The following is a 27378-nucleotide window of genomic DNA, read 5'->3' on the forward strand; positions in this document are numbered from 1 at the left end:
CAATGTGCTGCATAGAAGGGCCCTCTTGGGGTATGCAACATGCTCCCAGTACCCACCTTAAACTCTCCTTCCTGTGCCTCTGGGGGGGGTGTGTGTGGGGTGGGGGGGGGGGTGGTGGCAATGCCAGGCTCGAAAGTCCAGAAGCTGCTGTTCCACAGGGTGAAATGTCAGTTCCTGAGCCGAGATATTGGTCATGGCTTGTAAATTGGAGTGAGGGGCCTGAAGTTGTGGTGACCTTTCAAACAGACTACCTTCCCGCTACAGAGTGGAAACTTTTGGCTTAAAATGTTGGCTCCAGCAGCTGGATCTTCCACTCTCAGAACACCCCAACTCCAGACTCCCTAGGGGATCATCTAACCAGCTCTTTTTTCAGGGGTCCACTGGACCAAGCCATTACTCCCATGCTGGCTGCGTGTATGTGGTCGATATTATCCAGCTGAAGACTGAATTACTTGCAACCTCTTGGGAATATGGTGTGTTGGACATTTTACTCAGAGCCAACAAGCACGGTTTCTAGGTAGGCGTTCTCTCGCTCACCAGGTACACCTGCCTACTTGGTTTTGCATATTTTTTCTTGTAATGTTTCTCCCGTTTAGCTGGTGGCTGCCTTCCTCACGGAGGCTCCCAGAGTGTCATAGATACATCTGGGGAGACTGACAAAGTGAAAATTTGTGCTTATGGTTACTGTTTGGGTCTAAGACTGATCACGAGAATTTTAAAAGTCAACAACCTCCCCCTCCAGAGTCCTTTGGTCAGACTACAAGTCCCAAAGGACAGTAGCCGTTGGCTTAAAGAGACAGTTAAGTAGAAACTAGAAAGGTGAACAAACCCCCACCTTATCCTGTCGTGGGCCTTTGGTACTTGAAAAATTTTAGAAAAAAAAAAAAAGGAAGTTCTTTATAGACTGTAAGCTAAAGAGGGACAGTTTGCACAGTTTGGACAAAATAGAAGTACTCTTACCAATAAATATGTCTCAAAATGACAAGTAAAGTTCTCCCCATTGGACGGCTCCGGATCCGGCGATAGGTGATGGGCACAGGCACGAGGAGCTATGTACAGAGTGTAAACAGTAAGGCCCTTGGGGGCAGTAGGCGGGGCAGGGCCAGGTGATGCGGGGTGGGGGGGGTGCACATAGAGTTCCGGTAGGGGAGAGTGCGTCCACCGGTAAATACAACAGGCCTGTAAAATGGTCGTCCAATCTGCCACCAAAGCTGTGGATGGCGGGGACAGGTTCTCAAGGTTCCTCCAGTCGGCAGTAAGGAGAAACGGTGTTCATTGAGAAGCCCTGGCCCCAATGACTTCTCTAGGGAGGCGGTGGAGCAGCCGTGCAGGGCCTCTCTGCCCCTTTCTCCCCAAGAGGAGGGGCAGGCCTGCCCGGCCATACTTGGGGCTGTCTACCCAGGGTTCCAGGCATGAACGGGGCAGTGTTTGTCAAAGAGATTGGGAGCAAATGGCTCTATGGACTCCGCAACCCTTCCCTCCGAAAGGAGGAGCTGGGGCAACTGTTCACGTGGGGGCCCATAAAATTCTACACTTCCAGTGCACCACCCCCGCCTCAGTTTCCAGTCCCTGGTCCGCATGGGTCACTTGAACAAAGCCAGACTCCCTCCCTACGCCCTCGTCCTCGCCCTACCTAATCCGCCTCCCCAGCACACCCTCATCCCCAGCCTAGCTGGGTGGGGGGCTGGTCCTTAGATATCAGTCTCCCGGAGGTTGCTGTCGTCTGCCAGTTCACAGGCCTGACAGGTGGCGCCCTCCGAGACATCGTGGGGGACGCCAAGGGACACAGCCTCCACCTCCGAGCGCAGGGCACACGCGGCCTCTGTGCGTTGCGCACTCCCGGAGCGGATCTTGTGCGACAGGCTGGACACCTTGGCACGCAGCTGGGTAGTGGGTCTCCGGAAAGGCCCAGGCAGCCTCCACTCGCGAAAAGCGCGGGGCGGCTTTCCGCAGCCGGTGGCGGCAGCCTGCACCTCAGGCGTGTCTGGGGAGCCCGAGGCTGAGAGCTCCGTGAGGGCCAGGGGCGCTCCGGGGAGCGCGGCACCCGGGCCAAGGGAGCAGTCGGGGCGTGGCCCGCTGGCGGAGGCCCGCCAGTGGTGACCGTAGACGCGCCAGAGGGGGCGCCGGCGCCGGCGACGCCGGCACTGGCAGCGCAGGAGACGGAGGAAGGCGCGCTTGAACTCGCGGCTGGAGCAAGGGTAGATGAGCGGGTTCACGCAGCTGTTGAAGTAGCCGAGCCAGAAGATTACCTTGAAGACGCCTTCCGAGGGCTTCAGCTGCGGGAACAGGGAACCTGCAGGGAGCAGAGACCCAGGCAGGTTAGAGAGATGCTCTGGGAGGAAGGAGGCTCAGGCAGCCCCTGGACGCCAAGGCGCGACCCTCCCCGACCTCCCGGGGCCCTGGCTAAGTGATCAACTAGGGGTTGTCAAGGTATCTCTCCCCAAGGGGTCCCTGATATAATTGGAGGGGGTCCATGAACTTGGATGGGGAAGAAGAGTCATCTTCAGTTTTTTACTCACAACCACCTGAAACTGAGTATTTCTTTCAATGAGGAGCATAGGCAACAAACCGAAGTAGAATTGGGTAAAACTATTTGAAATTACAGTTTTTGTAGCTCAAAACTGGTGCAACACCGGCAGTTTCCTAAGGCTCAATCTAATATTCGCTGGTCCTGCAGATATTTTTCTATCACATTCGGTTGTTGCAGTTGTTTTGAAATGTCAGCCGTGCTCCTCACCATTTGGAGAGGATGGTCATTGGGACGCACCTCTAGACCTTATTTCATGCCTTAACATAGAAGCGCATTGATGACTACTTCACAAATTTCATTTAAAAAATATTCTGGCAAGAGGTTCCATAAAATCAGTTTTACTTGCAGTCCTTTGGATTTTATTTAGTGCATTTGAAAGCGTGGCCCTGAGAAGGGCTGTCAAGTAGCCCCTAGCCCACAAAGGGTAAGAACCCCCGATCCATGCTGAGCCAGGCTTTGCCCCACGCCAGGCACTGCGCTGAGCTCACAGCAAATGTTGCCCTGCTCCCCGAGAGTAACGTGGATCCAATGTCATGGGCACTTAGGTGGGGTGATGGTGGTGCTCAGCCTGTGGGGTGGGGACCTCCCAGGGGTCTCAGAGAATGGCCAGGAGCTGGCCAGGACAGGTAGGTGGAGGGTGTAGGAGTGGAAAGGACAGATGGGCAAGAGAATAACAGGGCTGGGGCCTGGGAGTGTCACATAGGATATGTTCAGAAAACTTCATTGGGACAGAAGGGCTCTGGGAAGTTTAGCTTTTATTTTGTGGTCAGAAGCCCTGGATATTTTTAAGTAGGCGAGAGATAGGACTTAGAATTAAACCTCAGTAAACAATACCCGTGGCTGTGGGGATTCAGAACAGCAGGGCTGTCCCAGGGGGAGTGGTGAAGGAAGGCTTTTGGGGTGGCTTGAGGGAGCAGGGCCAAGTGGGAGGGGGTGAGGTGGGGGCACCCCAGTGCCTGAGCTGTACCAGGAAGACCTTCCTGTAAACCTCTCCCCTGGCATCTCCAGCATGGACCCGAAGGAGTCGTGTCTCCATAAAGTACCTGACAAAATGCAAAGGCATGATCCAGGAAGCGAAGGCCACTCTCTCAGCCTCACTGGTCAGCAGCAGCAGCAGAGGTAGAGGGTAGGTGGCAGGAATGTCCATTTCCGGGCAGAAGCTGCTGGTGCCCAAGAGGCTGAGCAGACCAGGGGTAGGGGTCCTTCACGAATCATGGGACCTGCTCTCTCTTTCCCTTCCCCTCAAAGAAAAGAGAGTAGGCTCCCTGACTGAGGGGGCAGAGGTACCATGCCCTGCTCTTGAACCTGGGGCCCTTGTATATCACCCACCTCTCACCATACAGAGAACTCCAGGTGCTAAGAGACCCCTGGAGGAAGAGAAAGGTCCTGCAGCATTGCATGACCATTGCAGCAAACCATGGTCATGGCACCCTGAGCAAGTTATTTGGCTAGCTAAGTCTCATCTTCGTTTTCCATGAAGTACAGACAATAATAGTTCTCTGGCAGGGATTTTGTGAAGATTCATAAATTTCAGGATCTAGAACTTAAGTTCTTAATAAATATTCCCCTTCTCCCTGTTTCTGTGGCTTTTGAGACAGGAGACCTCAGGCCTGGAAGGGACCCATTTCCCAGCTCTGGGGAGTGGCCAGAAGCAGAAGCCTGGACCCGATAGATTTGGGGGAGGCTGGGACATCAGTCAGGGTGTGTTGAGGAGACGATATCCCCTGGGAGAGGAGTCTGGTAGTTGTCCCTGGAATATGGGGCCCACCAGCATTCACCTCAGCCTCCAGGAAAGCAGCTCCCGAATAGCATCCCTCAGTGGTTGCAAAGTAAGACAGAGTGCTGAAAATAACTCTCTGACTCAGGCCGCAATTTTTTATATTTAGCCCAGGATGACAAATCAGTGGACTATGCTTTCAGCGACAAGCCTGACGCTGGCCAAAGGGCACTGATATTGGTGTGGTTTTGATTTGGATTGGTGGGTGACATGGCACACTGCGTGAGCTGGGCCTTGTTGTAACCATTAATACTCTAATATTCTCAACCAACCTGCGTGGAAGCCTACTGCCAGCTGGGGATTCCTTACACACAGGGAGTTGGGACTCAAACAGGCTTCCAGTCCCCCAGTTTTCCTACTGTGTCCTGCTGATGTTCTGTCTTACTTTGGGCTCCCCCAGAAGCAGATCCTGAGACAAGGATTCAAATGCAAGTTGTTAATTTGGGAGGTAAATGAATACCAGTAGTGGAGTGGGAAAAAAAGACAGGGAAGAGAAGAAAGCCAGTAAAAGGTGTTACGGAATTCCTGGGGCCTCTGGGAGACAATGGAGAACAGGAACCTTGGATTTATTCCCCCACCCCCTCCCACCAATGGGGTGAGGGATGTGGGGTATCTATGCACCCACTTGCAAAAGTCATTGGTTCATTTTCCACACCTCCTACCTGCTGTGTGTGTGGACAAGGAGGATTTTGGTGGGCAGAGAAAGCCCCTGGGCAGAGAGACAAAGGCAGGTGCTTGGACGGAAGTTAGCCCACTAGTGCACCAAAGGTCTGAGGGAGATGGGCGAGGCACCAATAGCATCTGCACAACTTTATTTGCTCTCTGCCCACTGTGCCCAGACATCTTGCCTGGAAAATACAGACATTTGTGCTTTGGGCTCCAGCTTCTACAAGCAGTAGTTCCCAAGGGACATTTCCTGTTCTCTTCATAGTTGGCAGTTCTGAGTCTCACAACTACGTCGGCTGAGAGTGCTACATGCAGTGTCCCCCTGTGCCTCCCTGCCTCTCTTTTTCTCAGTGTACAGCCTCTTGCAAGGATCTCTGGGTCAGAGAGGGCTGTGGGCAGGCACTTCCCTTCCCTTTGCATGTCACAGATGAGATGAGGAACTGTCCTGAGACCCCTGAGGATGGGCACTTGGCTCACAGGCATTGTCCCTGCAATGCTGCCCTGCTGTGGGAGCATCAGTGGACAAGCTCTTTCTTGGCCACTCTCAGCTTTTTCCTTCCCAGCCACTCTTGAGTTATGGCACTTGGGTTGACCAGCTGTCCCACGTATCTTGTCTCTGCATCCCTCTCCAGTTGCCTAGCACACACCTTTGCCAGCACCTGTAGCTCAGATACAGGAAAGCCTCAATCGGAAGCTGTGGGCTCTCTCTTCCAGTACCTGGCAGTCCCCCTTTCTGCCCTGAGTTGGCTCCCACTTTGCCCATATCCTTTTTTGAAAGCATGAAGCCCAATTGTGCTAAGTAATCTTGGCAGCTATTACTGGAACCAGAGGCTCTCATAGGACTCCAGCCCCCCAGTTTTCCTACTGTGTCCTGCTGATGTTCTGTCTTACTTTGGGCTCCCCCAGAAGCAGATCCTGAGACAAGGATTCAAATGCAAGTTGTTAATTTGGGAGGTAAATGAATACCAGTAGTGGAAGTGGGAAAAAAGACAGGGAAGAGAAGAAAGCCAATAAAAGGTGTTACAGAATTCCTGGGGACTCTGGGAGACAGTGGAGAATGGGAAGAATGGGAAGTCGTGTGAAGGCCCTAAGGCCTCTTTACCTGCCCACCTCTCTATCCCGGAGCCCAGAATCACCTCCTTGCTCTCCTTTCTCTTGTGGATCCTGCTTCTCTCTGCCATCTGACTTTTGTCCTTATGGGCATCAGATAAGTGGCCACACTGACTTCTCACTGTCTTCTGGCCACAGCAGGCTCCTTAGTCATGCCTTTTGCACATGCTCATTCTGGATGCCCTTCCACTTTCTTCACCTGGTAGTGCCAGCTTCATGGCACTTCCTCCTGGAAGCCTTCCTCACTCCATCCCTACCCAAGTGAGCAAAGTTAGTTGTACAATGCCCCCCACCACTGCCCTAGCATATCTACCCACTTCTCAGTTTTCTGTCTATCTTAACCTTAAATGGGAAGCTCTCACAGCATGTTTTCACATTATAGGTGCTGCGTACATTCTGACTCCTCTCTTTCTATTGCACCCTGCATCCCACCATCACCAACTCCTACTAGTCCCAGAATTCCCCCATTGTGCACCATCCCCTATTATCACCCTGGTCCCAGCTACCATTCATCCCAGCTCTCCCCTATGCCTGCACTGGCTCCTATACAAGCCTTGTGGCTGCCCCATCACCTTCTCCAGAGCACTTGACCTTACTTCTTGTTTCATGAAGAAAACAGAAGCCAAAGAAGTTGGAGGCTCACTCAAACCTTCCTCCCCAGTAAGAAAGGAGTCTCTGTTCCCCCTGCTCCCCACAAAGCCCATGCCCTACTTGTGTTGTGGTGCTCTTGAGCCATCAGCCACCTGTGAGCTTGCCTCTGTCACAGCTGCGCCCCCAGACTCTCCACCCTTTCCATCCACACCCGCTGTCTCCTCTTCCCTACCTGCTTTTCACTCCACTGCTTTGCCCCACAGCCCCAACCCACACAGGTCCCCAACCTGAAGACACTTTGCTGGTATATTCTGGACACTTGTCACCTCACCACAGCTTCCAGGGTGCCACTCTCTTGGATTTTTGACTCCTTGTCAATTTCCTTTGCTGCCTCTTCCTCACATTCCCACTGCTAGATGTAGGAATGCCCTTATAAGAAGAGTCTTGTGAAGGCAGTAAGGTCCCTCTGACTTCCCATTTAAAATTGCAATGTCCTTCCCCCACCTCCTGTGCCCCCATTCCTCTCAACTGGCTCTACTATTTTTGACAGCACTCATCACCTTCCCCTAAACTATTTGAGTTATTCTATACTGTGGCCATCATTTTCTCCCCACACTCCATGGGCCAGGACTTGCGTCTGTTTTCTTGGCATTGTCCTCCTATCACTTGGAAGACCTCATGGGCACACTGTGCATACAGTAGGTACTCAACATTTGCTGAGTTTGCTGAATGAACCCTTCTTCTCTGCCTTACATGTCCAACTTGTCACCATGTCCAGTGCATTCAACTTTGTCTCCAGTTAGGGTCCCTCTCTTCACATCATTCCTGAAGCCTTTGCTGAGTTTAGCATCTCATTTGGTTTCCAAGACTATGATAGCCCCCAGTGGTCCCCTGTCCTGTCCACTTTGCACACAGATGCTGGGTGCTTTTTCTAAAAGAAAAAAAGTCATAAGGTTTTTCTGTTTCCCCCCTCTGAAAACTGTGAGTGGCTTCCAGTGGCTCTGAGGAATAAGCCCAAACTTTCTTGTGTTGCATCCAAGGCTTTTTAGGACCCAGTGCTGATCTTAACTCTCTCCAAATTAGGCCACATGAAGCCACAAGCAGGTCTTCTCACAGGGTTGGGCCCCTTCGGACTTTCTGCTCAGTCTCTTCTGCTCCCACGGTGCTTTCTGCTTCCTCCCACCTACCCCTCCAGCTTTGGGTCACACATCCTCCTTGACCAAGCCTGGGTTAGGTGCCTTTTCACGAATGCCTCTACTTTAATTAATAAAGTATATGATTGCTCTATTCATTCCACTTGACTTGAGCTTTCTCGAAGGCAGGGATGCGATTAATTATTCCTTTCATCCCAGCCTGACCCAGAGCAGTTGCTGTAAAATATTTGTTGAATGAATGAATAAGTGGTGTTTGGTTAGGTGGCCTCTAAAGTGAGGAGGAAGGAAATGGGAGCTAATGCTTTTCTGAGGGTTCAGTACCTACTAGGCTCCGTGCTGGTCCCTGTAAATACTTCTCATTTCATTTTCATGGCACTGCCATCCTACTGTGCAGAAAGATTTAGTTATCTCCAGAGGGCAAGGGGCAGGGGCAGGTTTTGAACTTGTGTCAGTGTAGCCCTAAAGCCCTTGGCCTTCCTGTATTATCATGCAAAGATAGAAATAGAACTTCCCCTGGTCTTCCAGAGATCTTGGTGGTCAGATCACACACACTTGCTTTATTCCGCTGATAGGTGCCCCAGCCCCAGCTCTGGGCTTTCACATGCTGGCCAGGCCATGATGGCCCTCTTCTCTCCATAGTGGGTGTCTTCCCTGGCTTCAGACTTGGGCCTGGAACTACCTTCTCCAGGAGTGTTTCTGTGATTAACCTCACTCCCCTGGGCATCTGGGGAGGTGGTGGTAGTTTCTGGACTGTATATTCCTTGAGCAAATCTTACTTCTGCTTCCATCAGGCTAGGTGGCATTTGTTAGCCTCCTGTATGACCTCAAGGGTGCCTTGTAGTGCCTGCCACATCGGGTTTGGCTACTGCGTATGCATATCCATCCAGAACACCTACAAGAGCTGGGCTGTTGCCTGTTTGTAGGAGCCACTTCTCAGAAGACAGCATCAAACAGACCCCCACCTCCTAAGAGGAACACCAAGCTTCTTGGCTATGTCCTTCCCCCCTTTCAAGCCTTTGCTCAAAAGTCACCTCTAAGGTTCAAAGTAGATGCTGCTGGTGCCCTGCCTAGGAGTCCCAAGTCCTTAGCTGCTGTGAATGTTGGCTGTTAAGGCTCACAGTATCCTGTTTTCTGGAGAACTGCCCTCACTCAGTGGGAGCTGCTTCAACCGGGAGAAGGTACCTCAATGGGGAGATGGCACCTCCCCACCAAGGGGCAGCTCACAGCCAGGGACCGGCTGATGTGGGATAGAGAAGGCCAGCTTCCTTGCCTCCAGGTGGTACAATTCTGTGCTGCTGATCTTGCTCTGTGGCTCCAGTGGGACCAGATTGAGGCCAGAGTTTGAGACCATATCCTGGGTTAGCTCTTTCCTGCCCTAGCCCACTTCCTTCCCTTCCTCACAGGTGCCTCCTGAGAGCTCCCCTCAGTCCATCACTTGCATAAGGACCCCTGTTCTTATGTAGGCTCTGACTCTAGGCATGGAACCCAAGACACTCAAGGCCATGTTTTTAAGCCATTTTGCTTGCTTCCCAACCTACAATGGTGGGATTACACCTTCATCACTGTACCAATTCTTTCACCTACTGCTAGGAAACACAGGGCACAAGTGTGCACACCTGTGCCCACTTCTCTCTACTCAACAGGCATGTTGGAGCAGGGCAGTGGCTGCATTTACCTGCCAGTGAGGAGAGGTAGTAAGAATGCAGGAAAGAGATGGCTGCTTCAATCTGCTCCTATTCTCTCATGTGCGTTTCCATCAAGCTTGCTCCCACCCGCCTTCCCTATTCCCTATATTGGTATGCCTTTGTTAGGAGTCTAACCTAATGTGCGAGTTGGGCAGGCATTGTTGGTCAGAAGTGGCAGGGCTTCTCCTGTATTAGCAGGTGAGCCTGCTCTCTGGCATGTTGGCTGGGACAGTTTGGCCTACACATTGTTGGGGAAACTGAGGCAGAAGCCTGTGAGGTGGGGGGGGCGAGTATTTGCAGCCTGCTTCCCTTTCATAAGAAACAGGAATGGCCAGGCCTAGGTGGTGATGCTGAGATACCAGTAAGGCTTGTGGTTACCAATGTGGCCAAGTCTCATTGAGGACTGACAGCTCTGACACCAAGGGGTGGACTGTGTGATTAATAGTACTGTTTTGGCCTCACAAGAAGGGTACTTGTTCTTTCTTGGCAAAAGTCAGAATTCACAGCCAGTCTTACTCAAAACTTGCAGCAAACTATGAAATATCAGGCTGCACCAGCCCTCCTCTTCCCTACTCCCTCTGTCATTAGTTGGGGGTGAAGGGCTGGTCCTAGAGCCACAGAGGCTGACTGGTGAATCCCAAGGTAAGAAGATGAGTCTCAGAGTCCTGAGTCCTACTCTGGGTCCCACCCCCTTTCCTTCAGCTCTTTTCCTGCCCTTTCTCTCCCTCCCCACCTTTCCCTTTTCTCTTCCTTCTTTCTATTCATTGTTGTCACTTCTTAACTCATTATTTCCTGATCTGTGGCCTTGGAGTGGCCAAACTCCAAGCTCTGAGTGCCCAAGGCTGACCTCTGCCAAACGGCTCCTGTGCTCAGCTGAACTGGACCCTGATCAGAGCATGAGCCTCTCAGCTCTGGGGCTGCATGGACCAATGACTCATGGGTCTGAGCAGATCAGTGCTTATGCCAGAGGAGAGAAGGTCCCCAAACAGTGGTCACTCTGTCTGGAAGTCCCAGGACTCAGCTGCTAGGCATTGCCCACGAGGACTCAATACCAGCTCTCAGGGGCCCAGGAACCCTGTTGGGCTGGGTTACCACCTGCAAAAGGAGGTCAGACACATCCTCCAACATTGGCAGCAGAACTTTTGGGTGGGGCATGTAGCTCATGAGGCAGGATGAGGCAGGGCCCAGGTGGGGCCAGGCAGAGACTTTCCCTTGAGGGATGGGCTCAAGGGTCTCTGGGGGGTCTTTTGGGGTCTGTGAGAGGTCACACAGAAAGTGACTTTTTCCTATGGCAATGCTCAAGACCCCACTGTGGCCAGGGTCTGGGGCATAAGGGAGCATGAAACTGAGCCTGGTGGATGAGTGCAGGGGTTGAGGGGTTTGGTGAGATTTAAAGCTTAAAATATGGCTGCCAACTGACCTGAACCCTGGCCCAAGCCTGACCTCTGACCCTGGCAGGAGGTAAAAAGGACTCTGGAGCCAGAGGAATTTTATTCCAGTCCCAGTTCTGACATTTAGGATTAAGATTAATATAAAAATAGACTCTGGCCAGGTATCCCAGTTAGAGCATTGTCCTGGTGTGCCAAGGTTGCAGGTTCAATTCCTGGTCAGGGCACATACAAGAATCAACCAATGAATAAATAAGTGGTCCAACAAAAAACAATAAATTGAACATCAATAAATTTATGTTTCTCTCTCTCCCTCTAAAAATCAATAAATTAAAAAAGACTAATATAAAAATACTTTTAAAAGGAGTAAGTAGCACAGGATATTCTTGTAAATATGTAAAAAGGAGGAAAGATCATAGTGCGAAGATGGGGAGGGGTTGAGGGTGAGGGAACCACAGAGTTGAGGGCAAATCATTTTTTACGGGAAGCTTGGGACTCATCTACATGCTGTGTGTGTGGGCAGAGGAGAGGTCAAAAAGAGGGAGAGCTGAGCAGTAACAGATAGAGACCCCTTAGGACAGAAAGGGACTGAGAGAGATTCAGAGCCAAAACGGAACATGTAGGACCTCTGGGGACACCCCAAGGCTGCCCGGAGGAGAAAGTCTGCCTATGGAGAGTGTGATTTTGCTTTAGCAAGTGCTTAGCTAGACACTGGTTTGCACTGGCTCACAAGATCTGATTGTTAAATTTTTAGGACTTTGCAAGCCAGCTCAGGTCTCTTTGGTAGCTTGAAATTGATCACAGTGGGAATATTTTCACCATGGAAATGGGTGCTACAAATTAGCCTCCACTCCAGAGTCAATTGTTAAGTACTTACTAGCACACCAGTGTGTTCCACATGAGAGAATGGTCAGATTCGAGGTTTAGGGCTCACAGAAGTGGGTGGAGGTGAGGGAATTTAAGATGGCAAGAGATGATGAAGTGATGGGTCATGGCAGTAGCTGGGAAGGGAGGCCTAACTAACCATAGGGCAAGGTAAGGGCAGGGAGTTGAAGGTTTGGTCAAGGTTGAGGTTGATCAGCTTTTCCTGTACAGACTCTGTTTCAAGTAACTAAACAGGTAGTGGTGCATTCTTTTTAGAATTTTAGTGAACAAATGTACAAGGGATGGAAAAATTCAGATATCACCACTTTAAGTCCTAGTGATATAAAGAGAGCCATGGTTAATGGCTGCTAAAACCAGCAGGTGAAAGGTTGATGGGACACTTTATAATGGATGGATCAGGCTGGTGGCTCCTAAACCCTTGACCAATCTTAATATTATCCACCCCCCAAGAAAAAAAAAAGAACTTGCCCAAAACACTTAACCTGATTCTGATCAAACCAGTTTACAGGAAGTACAGGGAAAGGAGGGATGCATTAAATGGCACTATGGGGATGCAACCTGCAGACTGTGGGCTAAGGAGAATCTTATCAATTAAAGAGACAGAGGATGCAAATCAACCACATGCAATGGACATACCATTTTTGGACCCTAATTCAAACAAATTAAAAATTTGAGGCAATAGGCAACATTTGCACACCAGGTAGATATTTAACAATTATTTTTCTGTTATAATGGATCATGGTTATTTTTAAAAGTACTTATTTTATGAAATATATATTGAAGAATTTATGGATGAACTGATATGATGTTTGGATGTTCTTCAAGTCTGCGGTGGTGGGAAAATAGGTCAGGGTCAAGGTGAACCGAGACTGGCCTTGGGTTGATAGCTGTTGTAGTTAGGTCACAGGTCCCTGGGAATCATCTTACTGCCCTGTCTACTCAGTATGTGTTTGAAACTGTCCATGATTTAAAAAAAATGGGAAAAACCCTAACCCTAGATCATTTTGTATTCATAGTAACCACTCAGTAAATGTTAGCTGCTTTGTTTTAAAAAAATTTTTTTAGGTTACATAAATGGAGGGCCATCCCCAGTGTATCACTAATAAGGATGGTTGGCTTTACATAGAGAGCTGTTACCCTAAGGGGATTAAGCCAGTCACAGAGGGACTGCTTGGTTCTACTTATATGAGGTATCTAAGATACAGGCATACCTCGGAGACATTGCAGGTTTGGTTCCAGAACACTGCAATAAAGCGAGATGTGATCTTTTTGCTGGTGGAGGGTCTTGCCTTCAATTTGTAAAAGACACAACATCTGTGAAGCACAAAGGCGAAGCACAATAAAATGAGGTATGCCTGCAGTCAAATCATAGAATCTAAGAGGGGCTGGAGGGAGGGGGAAGAGGAGCATTGCTAATCAGCAAGCATAAAGTTTCACTTAAACAAGGACGTTCTAGAGATCCACTGTACAAAACTGTGCCTAGTTAATGCTACTGTGTTGGACACTTAATTTGTTAAGAGAGATGTCATGTATTCTTAACACAATAAAATAAAATAATAAAAAATAAAGAGGGCTGTCTTTGTCATCCAGATTCTTGTCACTGCAGGATGTGAAGAGGCCATGGGTCCTGTCATTTCCTCCCTCTAATGCACGTTGACCCAACACCTACTGCATGCCAGATGCCACAAAGGCACAGATAGCAGATGTAATGTCAACCCCTTTTTCAAGCTTTTGGGACAAGGGACAGAATAGAATAGACATTACTGAGGACCTGAAGCACCCCACATCTCTCCCCGTGTCTGTAGATCCCTATATGAGACCCCTGCATGACCGCAGGGAGCCTATGGAGATGGGTCCTTTGGCACTTGGCCAACACTCTGCAGATGCACGTGCTGAGTCTACCCTCCACAGCTGGCTGCCAAAGTGTGCTTTCCAGCATGGATGCCAGTTCCTCAGTGTGGCTCGAAGCCTCCTCTTGTCTGCTCCCACTTTCCTTCTCTTCATGAAGGCATAAGTTTATGAAGTGCATACATCTTAAGAGTATGGCTTGATGACTTTACATATGCATACAACAATGTGGTTACTGCCCAGATCAAGAGAGAATATTCCTGATCCTTGGAAGGTTTCTGTGCACTCTCTTCTGATTAATACTACCCACCTGGCTCTCTTACATATGTAACCACCATCCTGATTTTTATCACCACTGATTAGCTTTACCTGTTTTTGAATGTCACATACACAAAATCATATAATATGTTAGCTTTTAATTTCAGGTCTGGTTTATTTCACCCAGCATAGTGTCCATGAAGCTCATCCACGTTGCTGTGGGCACCAGGTTTGTTATTTTACTAGGTGCATAGCAGTCCAGTCAATGAATATACCTTGATTTATTTATCTATTGATCGATGACATCTTGCTTCACCTTGTGACCTGTCTTCTCATAGATTCTACATTCCAGGTGTCCCAAACCACAGGGTGACCCTCAAATACCTCCACTCCTCTATGCCTGCATATGCACCATTTTCTCTGCCCTCACACTTGGTGGTATGTGTAAGAACATTGACTACACACTGTGATAAAGGTATGGCAGAGTGTTTGGAACATGAGGGAGCACCTAACTAAATCTGGTGGTGGTCAGGGAGGCAGCAATACCACAGGACCTAGGCTGATCATACGGGAGGGAGCCCTTCGTATGGATCGCACATGGCTGGAGTCCCAGTGTGTCCTAGGACTTCCAATATCAGAGCCTCCCAGTAGTTGACATACCTGGGGGCATATCTGGGCGGGGCCATGGGCTCTGAGCCTCTGAGGCTGCTTTGGGTGACTGACATACTCTACACATTTGGAGGCCAACTAGGAGGCCAGTGAGGCTTGGAGATCTGCGCAACAAAAGGGAGCTGAGTGTGCAAGTTGGGCATCTGTCTGTGGTCACTAGGAATGACAGGGGGCAGGACTCTGTGTGTATGTGTGTAGACAGGTCCACCTCTGGGCATGGCTGCGGGTACTTGCCAGGCAGGCCAAAGCCAGACTCAGTGAGGTGCTGCCTCCATGAGACCATCAAGAGAGATGGGGCCTCTGGAGGTGCCTGGGAGAGGAAGGGAGCTCTCTGCAGATGGGTACTTTCCTGCCTGGGGCAGTGCTCCTACAGTCCCTCTGTCCCCCTCTTGCTTGCAGGGAGGGTGACTGGCATTTCTACACCAAAAGGCTGTGGGTGAGGGGACCCTTGTACTACGTGTCTGGGGCCGAGACTTCCATCAGGTGCACTTCCTGTGTGCCCCACCCCTGCCATGACCCCCTTTTGGGGGCTCCTCCATGGAAGTCTGCAGGCAGCAGGCCCTAACTGCTGCCTGTCCCCACACATGCTCTGCAAGTTTGGGCTCTTCTGGACATTGGGCTAAAGGATTCTCATAAGAAGGGACCTTTTCATAATGTTCTGTGATTTTCTCAGGTGCCCAGTCCTGTTCCAGCTTGCTGTGGCATGGGCAGGAGGCACGTATCTGTCATGGTCAGGGCTGCCAAGAGCCCTTCCCCCCAGGACTGGGGCCATGTACTCTGTCGTCCAGACTGGAACATCTTTGAGGGTGAAAGGGGGCACTACTAGCAGTCATGTGGGTCAACATGCATAACCAGGACTCTCCTGGGCAAACCGGGATGTGCAATCATTCTGCACGGAGCAGACAGCCATGCTGGCCATCAGTACTGACCACCAGGCAGGTGGGTGCCCTCTCATGGGGGTGAGTGGTATTTATCGTGTCCTTATACAGCTCCCCAGGTGTCCTGGAAAGGCAGGTGCTGCCCTCCTTGGGCTTGCTGCCCGAAATTGCAGGGTCAGACATGTGATGTCTCAAGTTCACTGAGCTGACCTTCTGCCTGCCTGTCACATGCCCTTCAGTTGCTCCTTATGGGGAAAGGAGGCAGCTGGAGGTGTGGGGATGACCCCTAGCCCCTCTTCAGGCCCCTCAGGATTTTAGGTGGCTAGTGTCTATGTTCCAGTCTCTCCTGGCCATTGACCTGAGCCCCCAGAGTCCCCATGGTTCAGGACACCCCATTAGTACCTCTCTCTGCTGCTGCTCTGGCCTGACACATAGTGTTTCAGGTTTATAGATGGCAGTCAACTGTCCCCTGTGCCAAGGTCCCTCTGGGACCTCCGGTTCCCTTCTTAAGGTCCTCAGTGACCTCTGGGCAGTTGGGGCCACTCACTGGCTATGTCACTACTGCAGCTGTGCCTGCAGCTTCCACTTGGCTTTAGGTCTGGAGGTTGGGGTAAGGAGCATCCTGGGTCTGTTTGACACCCCCTGGGTTTCGGTCCTACTGGGTGCCTTTGTTTCCATGGCCTATGGCCCTTGCTGGCAACCACTACTCTTTCTTAACCCCTTCATCTCTGCTGCTCTTCACACCTGGTGTCGGGACTGGTGCCCGGGAGCTGAAAGGTGTCACTCCTGGCTCCCTGCTTCTCTGCCTCCTCCTGACTTCTTCAAAGTATGAGCTCCCCCAGGCCCTGTCCCCAAACCTTGTCTTTTCCTTGCTCCCCCATTCTCTTTCTGGGAGACTGTACCCCACATTCCTGCTTCTGCAACCACTCCCATTTGGCCCCCTTACCTAAGTTTCCAATGCTTTCCACCCCCACCACATACTGGCACCTCCTACCACCTTGAATGCCACCCCCCAAAAAAAAGTTGCTGCTCAGAATGTTCCCTGTTCCTTCAGTGGTGCCTTCCTCCTCCCAGGCCTGGGTGCAGTGCTGGGGGTGTCAGGTACTCCCGGCCCCAGTCCCTCCTGCACAGCCCTCAGGCTGCTGTTTCCCCTAACTCAGGCTCTGTCCTGTTCTCTCTGTGATCTGCCCTCTGAGCCACATCATGGCAATTGGAATACTCAGTGTCCCTGCTTGGCCGCTGTCCTGTCTGTTTGCTATTGCCAGAATCCACTCAGCTCAGCTCCACCAGCAGCCACAGGCTCTGCTCTGGGACTCAGAGAGGTGCCCTGGGAGGCTGCGCAGGGCATGGACCAGTAGGAAGGAGGAGACAGGGACACCCGCCCCACCCCCCTGGGGTCCCCAGGCCAGGTCTGAGGAGCAGCCGAGAAAGAGCAGTGTGTACCAGCCGGCGGCAAAGGCCATGGAAATTTAGGAATGACTTGCTGGAAGAGGGGACACGTGATCTAGACCTGAGAAAACAGTAGCCTTTTGCAGTGTTGATTGTGACAGTGAGAAATTAGAGACAGGGAACGCTCGGCGGGAGACGGCGTCAACACGCTGCGGAGGGCTCTCAGACAGCACCGTGCTGCTGCTCACGCGAGCCGGCATGGGTGTGGGCAAAGCTCAGCGGCACAACGTGGGTGAAAAAGACAAACTGAAGATGGATACACAAGGCATGGTGCGATTTACACACACCCTAAAGACACACAAAACAATATATTATTATTATGGTGGGCACTGGTATTTGTGGGAAGAACGTAAACGTGTGGGAGTGATAAATACCAGATTTACCTTTGGGGAGGGAGGGAGTGAAAAAGTAAGGAGAAAGGAACCTAGTGGTGGCCGTGCTCTATTTCTTTGAAAAGAGAGAGAAAAAGGGATCTGAGGAAAATATGGCAAAATGCGAACATCTGTTCTGTATGGGTGATTACAGGTACAAGGGCATTTGCTGTGTTCTTTTCTTGTTATCTCTGTATTATTCTGTAACTAAAAATTTTAAAAGAAGCTAAAAGACCATAAAGGGAGGTGGCATTCTACACACAGGTTGTTTATTTCCTACAGGGGGCTGGCCTGAACCAAGGGGCGGGAGGAGGATGAGGGGACCTGGGATGACAGGGCACAGCTGGGCGAGGCCAGAGCAGGAGCTGGCTGGCAGGGAAAGGAGCCCAGGTACTGGGCCTGGGGGGTTCTAAATACTGAGTAGTGGGAGGTTTCTAAAGGGGGCCACACGGACTTTCTCCTGCCCCTATTTGCCTCCCCCTACTCCCTTCCCTCTCTCTCTCTGCCCCTACAACAGTTCCTGGCTGGGTGATTTTCAAGCCAGTGATTTATCCATTTCTTATCTTGTACTGAGCATATACTAGAAAAGCAATGGCCCACATGGCACTCACCACGTGCCACAGTTACGGTCACACATGATATCTCACTGAAATCTTGTAACCCCCCTGTAAGTCATCATTATAACCATCACCACCACCCCTACTTTATAGATGAGGAAAGAGAGGCACAGAGAAGTTCAGGGGTTTGCTGGAAGTTACACAGCTAGTCAGAAGTGGAGCTGGGATTCGAGCCCAGGCTATCTGGAGCCAGAGCCTGTGGTCCTTGCTACTGGGGTCTATTGCTCTTCATATGCCAGGCACTGTGCTGGGTGCTGTGGATTGGTGACAACAGAGCCAGCATAACCCTGCTCTTGCAGAGCTTCTGAGCCAGTGGGAGAAGTCAGACACCAAACCAAGCGACACACAAATGTGATTACTGAAAAGGGGACATTCATGCCAAGACCTGAAGGATGGGGAGTTAGCCAGGAGGGGTTGAGGAGACCAGGCCAGACAGAGGGAAGAGCAAATGCAAGAGCATGAGGGGTGTGGGCAAAGAGGGGGACCACTCGTCCGGGTTTGTCCCCCCTGTCCTGGTTCATGCCTGTGGTTCAAACACAAATATTCCTAGTGTTTCATTTTGGTTTGGACAATAATAAGTTTGAAGGTCACCCTCTCATAGGCCATGGTAGAGAGTCTGGATTTTTTTCCCCCAGGGCAGTGGGGAAAGCATTGAGGGGTTTTTGTAGATGGTGACACTAATTTATAATTTATAAAGGTCACTCTGTGTGGAGAGAGCCTGCAAGGGAGCAGGAGGGACACCATTGTCCCTTTGCCGACTCAGCTGCACAGTGTGGAAGCAGCAGGACTGGGGAAGGCAGGGGAGGGCCCATCTTGGGCCTGCTGAGGCTGCAGCCAGGGGTGAAATGACTCAGGGCAAATTCGTCTGCGGAAATGCTGTCCTTCTCTTCCCTGTGCTGACCCAGCCTCAAGGCTTCCAGGAAGGCCCTCAGCTGTGAGAGGAAACCCCTGAGAACAGCTGCCCACCTCCCAGAACTGCAGAGACCCTTGTGGAGGGCATAGGAGAGTTTTCCAGAGGAGCTGAAGGACTCAGTAAATGTAAGAGATGACAGTAGAACAACATTAACCTTCCATTTGCTAATTTGCCCCTTTCCCATTTCTTCTTACCCACACACAATTCTAAGAGGAGCCTGCAGCAGTTAGAAGCCCAGGGCATTCACAGACACCGGCTGGGGAGGGTCTCGGCATGGGGCCAGCTTCCACACTGAATGAGTGCTGGGAGAAAGCAGGTGGCTTCTGTGCTGATGCCTGCTGATGTACATGTTGACTGGCCTGGGCTTGCTGCCCATGAATGAGTGTAGGTCCACCCTCTCTGTGAGCCCACCTCTGAGAGTTGACAGATATCTGGGAGTGTGTGTGTGTTAATCTGTGGATAGGCACATACACTATTGATCACATACTATGGGCAAACGCTGGCACAGGTTTCCACTACCTTTTTATATTTAGTGGGGTCCACAGTGTAAAACGAGCCCAGGCTTGTAATGGTTGATGAAGAGGGGTAAGGACAGAAAAGTTAGAAACCCGTAATACAAATCCTATAAGCACGAAGAACCTCTTGTTTGTCCCCCACAAAGGGTAGCCACGCATCTGTCTGAAGACCAGGGAGGTGCTAAGTCCACCTTCCATGTTCAGGTGGAGAGCCACTTGCCACCCCGGGGAGCGCTATCCAAGCCTGGGTGCCAAGAAGGCACAGCCACAGGCTCAGGGAGAAAGGGAACAGGCTGGTGGGAGAGGTGTCACTCACCAAGTGGCAGGACGAAGAAGAACGGGAACCAGCAGAGCACGAAGACTCCCACGACGATGGCCAGCGTCTTGGCCGCCTTCTTCTCGCGGGAGAACTTGAGCAGGCGCACCGACAGCGAGCTGCGAAAGGTGTGGCCCTTGGCGCTGCGCATCCCCCGGCGTGCCCCGTCTGTACCTGAGGTGGCGCCACGACAGTGGATGCGCAGCACCACCTCGGAGGCCTTGCCGCGCTCGCGCTTGACGCCTGCCTCGAGGCTGCGCGTGGTGCTGCGCGCTACGATGTACACGCGGCAGTACATGACTATGATAACGGCCATCGGCAGGTAGAAGGAGCACACAGAGGAGAAGACGGCGTAGCCCACTTCCTCGGTGATGCTGCAGAAGCGCTCATCAGGGGGCACCGGCTCTTTCCAGCCCAGCAGAGGCCCCACGGACACCACGAGAGCTACGGCCCAGAGCATCGCCAGGATGACGGCCGCCTTGCGCTCCGTCATGATGGCGGGGTACTTGAGCGAGTGGCGCACGCCCACGTACCGGTCCACTGAGATGGTGCAGAGGCTGAGGATGGAGGCGGTGCAGCACAGCACGTCCACGGCGGCCCACACGTCGCAGAAGGCCCGGCCGAAGGCCCAGAAGCCTAGAACCTCCATTGTGGCCGAGAAGGGCAGCACTGTGGTGCTCAGCAGCAGGTCGGCCACGGCCAGGTTCACAATGAAATAGTTGGTGACCGTCTGCAGGTGGCGGTTGCAGGCCACCGAGAGGATGACAAGCAGGTTGCCCACCACGGCCAGGAGGATGAAGGCGGCCAGGAAGACGCCCACACCCACGCCCTGAGCGCTCACCACCAGACCCCCGACGGCCGCCGTGCCGTTCACCTCGCCGCCCGCGCCCGCGGCCCCCGGCTCCCCCGCGGAGCTCCGGTTGTCCTCGCCACTGCCCGCGCCTACCACGCCGCCGCCGCCCGCAGCCCCAGGCACGCTGCCCACCGCCGGGCCCTCCGAGGCGGCCGGGCCTCCCGCACCACCCCCGCTGCCGCCCGCGCTGGAACCCGCGGCGCTGCTGTCCGGGCGGGGTCCCTCAAAACTGACGCCCAGGAGATCGCGGAAAGTCATCTCAACGCGCGGCCGTCGGGGGCCGGGCCCCGACGCAGGACAAGTGACTGTCAGGGAGGGGGGTGCCGGGCATAGCCGCAGGGCTCTGGTCCAGTCCGGCGCGCCGGTACCGTCGGAGTCCTGCCCAAGTTCCCTGGACTCCGAGCGCTGCTGGTCGAGAGCGGAGCGAAGCGGCAGGGGCAGCGGCCGGGGCTCTCCGAGGCCGGCGTGGAGTCGGATGGAAGAGCCGGGTCGCCGGTGCGCTTCGCTTTCTGAGTGTGCCTAGGCGAGTGGGAGAAGCGGCGGCTCCCCGCCCGGGTGGTGCAGGCGGCGGCCACTGCAGCGCTCGCTCCTGGGCGCTGGGGGCGGGACGGAGGAGGGGCAGCGCGGGGAAGGAGAGGGGGCGGCCTGCGTCGGGGGTAGGTGACGCCACACTCACCAGGGACAGGGGCTTTGCGCTCTCAGCAAGCAGGCTTTTGGGGGTCCGGAGAATGTGGGGTGCTGCCGCGTACCCCAGCACCGCGGCAGCTACCCCAGCCTCGCCGCGGGTGCCCACGTCCACCCTCTCTGCTTGTGGTCCGCTCTGCGATTCCTCCCGCGCTCCTTCCCCTCAGCTGCGTCCCCCATCCTCCCACCCTTTCCTCAGCCTCTCTGTCACTTGCTGGTGCCCTTGGGTGCTTGCAGTGTGGAAGGCGCGATTCCCGGGTCCCCGGGCTCCCGGCTCCGGCCGCCAGAGAGCAGCAAGCGCCCGGGATCTGCGGACTGCGGACTGGACCGCGCAATGGCATTGCGAGTCGCCTCCTGGGACTGCCTGGATGGATCTGTCGCACCTCCTTCCTTCTCTCAGGCTACTGGCCAGGGGAGGGCCTTAATAGCCTCTGTCCAGTGCGGTGGCCAGGAGAAAGCCCCGGAAGGGGTCAAATGCCTGTCCTGGCTTGGGATGGGCGAAGAAACGAGAGAGTATATGGAGACAGACCTTGGACCCTGGTCACGATACATGGGTTTGCATGTACTAACTTCCGCACTGTTACTTGACTCCATATCAGATGATGGAATAAAACTTTCTCGCCACACTAAATAAGTGGCCTCCTTCCGGGCAGCGAGGGTTTAAGTGCTGGAGGATGGGAAAGGACACTTGGCAGGGTGGTTAAGGGGGAGGGTCAGACAGTCTGGCTCCAAATCTAGGCTCCACCCTGTATTAGCTGTTTGACTTCTTTGTGCCTCAGTTCCTCATTTGTACCATGAGGGTAAGAGTAGTGTCTACTTTACCCGTCAAGGTTAAATGAGTTAATGTGTGTAAGTCTCCAGAGCAGTGTCTGTGTTTGTCAGCTGAATGGGGGGCTTGCTTGGTAGGGCACGATTTGAACAGGGAGGACGGAGGGCACAAGGGGTGTGGGGATGGTATGAACCACTGACCCAGGTTCAGGGGAGAGTTTGAGGAGCCTCTTGTGGACTGGGTAGGACTGGATAAGGAGAGACAAAGAGAAAATGCTATCCAGGCTGCTGTCATGTCGGCACCGAGCTGGGCACTCTGGGTGGCAGGGAAAGGAGGAATTGCAGGGGGGATGGCACCATTGTACGCATGGGGGACGAGGAAGGCTTGTGCCATGCCAGGGAGATTAGAGCCTGTTGGAGAGGTGTCTGGGGGGAAGTGGAGAGAACTCACAGCCTTGGTACCCACTGGCTGTGGATGACTTAGGCAGGATATCTTCCAGTCCTAGATGAGAAAGTGCTTTGGAGGAAAAGCACAAAATGTTGAGAGATGGGTAACCCCCTGGCCCCTGTACCCTCTTCCCTAGTCCAGGAAGCCAAAGCTGTTAGAATTGTGGTTTAGAAAAAGCTCTGCCCAGGCTCTCCACAAGTTTCCCCATTGCCTCTTTTGTCTTTACTTGGGTCCTACATAATTTCCCAGAGAGGGAATAAAAGCAAGATGAGCCCTGGAGACCCTGCTGGCCCTTGGGTTCTTTGTGATCCAGTGGTATAGCTTCCGTTTAAGATGAAAAACTAAACACCTGTGCTTATCCCCTCTCCCTCCTTTAGGTTTAGAATTTAGGGTCCTCCTTTAGGATTAGAATAAAGAAAATGAAAGGTTCATCCCACAACTGAGTTAGTGCCTGGTCTGATAAACCTGAATTCCAGCCCCTAAGGAGGAGGTTTGAAGGGACACTACGAGAGGTCCTGCAGGGACTCAGGAGATCTGGGCCTGCTCCTCTCTGGTGAAGATGGAGCAGGTGGCTGCCACTTTCAGAGTCAGAATGCCGTAGGAGAAAGAACGCTGAGAAGGTGTTCTTGATAATCCTGTCTGTGGGGCGAGCCAGTCGACCCCCAGTTCCCTTCCACACTACCAAGCCCGGGCACCTTGATTATTCATTCGACACAAGTTAACTAAACAACAGCTTATGCCAGGAACTGCTCCTGGCACTGGGGATATGATGTTGAGTAAGGCAAAGACCCTGCCATCCCCAGGCTCACATTCAGGTGGCAGGAGTGCTACCAAGAAGAGTTAGGAGGAGAGCTTTTCCTTTGCTGTGGACAACAGTTTTCTCTGCGTTTGATGCCTGGGTCCTGGAGATTATCTTCAGTTAAATCTTCAAAGAAAACCCAAATCTGATCTCTTCCAGTACCTCCCCATCTCTGAATAGCAGCGGAGCCCGAATGCGTACAAAATCATGCATGTCACTGGCAAACATGGCCAAAGCTGCCCCTTTCTGGGGTCAGTCTTTATGAAGAACATGGACTTTCATTCTATTCTTCCATTGCAAAGGGATCTGGAGCCCTAGTCTGACCTGTAAACTAAACTCACTGGGGTGACCCTACCCCTAGCTACAACCTGACCTACAACCGAAGCCTTGCTGATCCCCCTAATTGTGTCATTTACACCAGATTCATACTGCAGTCAGCAGGGGCACTGGATGAAGGGCTGAGGGCTCGGTGCTACCCTGTCTCACCATCAGGACCACAGAGTGGTGCTCAGGGTTGGCCACCTCTCAGGAAAGAACCTTGTCTCTGCAAGAAGGAGATTCTTCACAGTCTCTCCTCCCAGCCCCACCCCTGTGTCAGAGAGGCTGCAGGGGACTTGAGTCCAATTTATGATTTGATTATTTACCCGAATTTTTGCCTAAAATTAATGCAGTTAGAAGTTATTGACTATATTTCTCATCATAGAAACAGAAAAGCTGGGGATAGGCGTCAGTGGAATGATATTCCTACCCAGAGCCTGGCAGGTGGCCCACTGCTCGGGGGACCCTTGGGTGACTGTTTGCTTTGCAACTGTTTGCTTCTGCTCCTAAGAGATATTATTTATTTTTTCTTCAGGAGAGGAAATAAGCTGGGAAGCAGGACATTGAACAAATCTGGAAGACCCATTAGGGTGGAAAACTCTCAGAGTACGGTAGAGATTAGTTACAGTACGTTAAAAACTATACTACCCTCCCCCCACACTTCCAATTTCCGTGGTTTAGATCCATGAAACTCTATTTCTCGTTTATTCAACATCCAATTTGAATGTACGTGGTTGGGCAGCTCTCATGGATGGAGCTCCATGGGGCAAGGACAACTCAGAGATCTACACTCCTTCTAATGTGTGGCTTTACTGTTTCTCAGAGCCTAGGAATTATCCAGGGCCCTAGAATCCTCCTCTAGCTTGTCTACATTCAAAGGCCCAAAGAACAAAGGGGGCGTGTATAGTATTACAGAAACATTTTAGGAGGCAAGTACAACACATCTGTCCACGTCCTGCCCCCACTTAGATTCAAGGGGGAAACATGGTTCAGTCAAGTGCCCAGTAAAAAAGGGGAATGCATTTGATGGTCATCCAGCCTCTGCATACTGCAGGAGAGCAAGAGTCCCAGGAAGACTCAACTTGGGCATGAGTTAGGCAATGCCTGATGGATGGATTGTGAAAAGAACATATAGATTGGCTGCTCTGAACTCCCAGCTAACACTCTAACCAGGCCTGGTGGGCACCTTTTAGACCAGAATCAACATGCATATTTCCAGCTGGTACAATAACAATTCCAACTCACTTGTCTCTGGAATGCAAAAGGAGAATTAAGGTGGGCAGAGACTCAGCTAGCATTGCTTTAATCTTCATGGAGAGTAAGCAATCCCTCTCTAGTATAATCCACCCAGTGCCAATGGGAGTCTTTCACCTTCCTTTACTAGTGCCTGAAACTCCCTTCTTATAATCTGGGTGCTTTAACTCCAAGAACCAGTGTTTGTTTTTTCTTTTTAAAAATGTTTTATTTATTAATTTTTAGAGAGAGGGGAAGGGAGGGAGAGAAACATCAATGTGTGGCTGCCTCTTGCACACCCCCAACAGGGGACCTTGCCTGCAACCCAGGCATGTGCCCTGACTGGGAATTGAACCAGCAACTCTTTGGCTTCACAGGCTGGCACTCAATCCACTGAGCCATACCAGCCAGGGCTAGTGTTTTTCATTATATCACAAATTCCTTTACCTCCTAAGTAGAGGTGATATACAAGGTTGCTTTTTCCTCCAGCCCTTGAGAACTCGTTATTGTGGAACAGGGAACTGGGATGAGTGGGGGAGATGTTCCATGGGGATATTCTGTGGTAATGAAAATAAAGATAAGAAAGTTCTAGGGGTAAACTTTGCTAACCTGACAAATTCTCTGACCCCCAAATGGAGCAGCAAATGCTAATGAGGGAGATTTCCTAACACGGAATTAAAATAAGTCAGTCAACTCAGAGGAAGTGACCTATAATCAACTTGAGAGGCCAGGAAGGGTTGTATGACTCCAATCCCAATTAGGGAGGCTGAGACAGCTCCTGCTGGGATGTCCGCCTTCCAGCTCACAAATGAGATGGCCCAAAGCCATTTTCCATTTCCTTTCTCCTGGGCCAAGATTCAGTCTCTGGAGAAGACAGTGAAGAAAGGAGGGTTTACTTAGAATGATTCCCTAGAGGAATGGAAAGATGGAGGAAGCAAAAAATTCCAAGTGTCCCAGGAAAAAAATTAGGAGGTGAGGCTGGCCTTCCTGACTCCAGTGTTCTTCATGCTTTATGCATGAGATCCTACCAGTTCTCCTTTCCTCTCCCTTCTGCAAGTTCATCACTTAGTCTGCAGAAATCCTATTTACTTCCTTGTTGGGGTCCCTTATCTTTGATTTATTCCTCTGTAGAGTCGTATTTTGTAATTCTATTGTTTACCTGTGGTACCTGGAGATAGTAACTTTCTTGGGCTTTCCAGTGACTGTGGCATTTTGTCTTTTTGTCTCAGTGGCTAGTTCTGTGCTGGTTTCTTGAAGTTACTCAGTGAATGTTTGTTGAGTCAGTGGATAGAAGTATGAATCAACAAATGAAGAAGTGAATGAATGAATGAATGAATGAAAGCATGAAGGACTGTGTACCTCTCAGTGTCACTGAGGGTTAGAATCTATATCTCTGTCCCAGAGCATCAGCCTTTTGCAAGAGATGACTGGGGATGGCTTTTATACATTCTAGGGAACTTGGTCTGGCTATGGTAGAAGTGGGTACCTTTCTCCTAGGAATGCTTCTGAGAGGCACCAACAGGGAGAAAGATTTAGGGTCGCATGCCCTGGCTCACAAAGAGGGAATAAGAGAACCCCAATGTCAGAATGTGCCTAACCTGTGCTTATAGATCTCGGCTTGGGTTGTTGTCCAGGGCCTCGGGCCTTGAAGGAAGGTGGCTGTGGACACTGCAGGATCCTCTGCGTGCTCTGACCTGGGAAGAAGTCTGCTCCGGGTCTCTCCATCTGTATTGGAGGAGCAGTGATGACTCACTCAGCTAATAGCCTTTGAAATCATCTGGTTTCACCAACTGGCCACCTTGAGAACGATAGAGATTATGTGAGTAAACATCACAACCAGATTTTTTCCCATTTTCTATTTTCAAAACCAGAGGCTAAATTTTCGTATTACCATGGCTTCTTTGAATCCCTCCAGAGATTTGTTCTCTGGTGGTTTAGTTAGGATTATGACCTTGTGTTGTAGGTTAATGGTCATTCCCCAAAGGGTATGTCCATGTGCTCATCCCTGGAACCTGTGAATGTTACATTATTTAGAAAAAGAGCCTCTGCAGATGTAATTTAATTAAGGATCTAGAGATGAGGAGACGATCCTGGATTATCCAGCTGGACCCTGAATTCCTTGGTAAGTACTTTTATGAGTTAGCTGGAGGGAGATGAGACACAGACACACAGAGGAGAAAGTGACAGGAAGACAGAGACAGAGACTGAAGTGCTGTGACTACAAGCCAAAGAATGCCAAAAATGGCCAGCAGCCACCAGAAGCCGGAAGAGGCAGGGAGTGGGTTCTCCCCTCAAGCCTTTGGGGGGAATGTGGTCCTGCTGTCACCTTGACTTTTGGACTTCTGGACTTAGAATTGTGAGAGAATAAATTTCTGTTATTTAAAGCCACTAGTTAGTGTTAATTTGTTACAGCACCAACAGGAAACTAATACACCTTAATTGAGATTGCATAGTTGACACAATGATCTGTCACAGCATTTCCTTCAGAGTGGTGTAAACAGTGTCAAGATCTTTTTCTGGTGTATACATCAAATATCATGGAGAAGGTAAAGGTACATCACAGCAGACACAACTTGATTATGATAGAAAAGTCCTTTGGAACCTGAGTAAATAGACTCCCTGGTGTATATTCAAATGACAGTAGTCTCCTCGTCC

General features: G+C 51.3%; 1 protein-coding gene across 1 annotated transcript; it reads right to left on the minus strand.

Annotated features, from left to right (window-relative positions):
• Nucleotides 1–511: 511 nt before the first annotated feature.
• ADRA1D (adrenoceptor alpha 1D) lies at nucleotides 512–21637 on the minus strand. Its single transcript, XM_045833128.1, has 2 exons — nucleotides 19621–21637; nucleotides 512–2293 (listed from the first exon to the last, which is right to left on the minus strand). The coding sequence occupies exons 1-2, from the start codon at nucleotides 20729–20731 to the stop codon at nucleotides 1692–1694; spliced, it is 1713 nt and encodes a 570-aa protein (XP_045689084.1). The 5' UTR covers nucleotides 20732–21637; the 3' UTR covers nucleotides 512–1691.
• Nucleotides 21638–27378: the final 5741 nt, after the last annotated feature.

Source organism: Phyllostomus hastatus, unplaced genomic scaffold, assembly GCF_019186645.2.
Source record: "Phyllostomus hastatus isolate PE091 unplaced genomic scaffold, TTU_PhHast_1.1 phas_contig_17, whole genome shotgun sequence".
Lineage (NCBI taxonomy): Eukaryota > Metazoa > Chordata > Mammalia > Chiroptera > Phyllostomidae > Phyllostomus > Phyllostomus hastatus.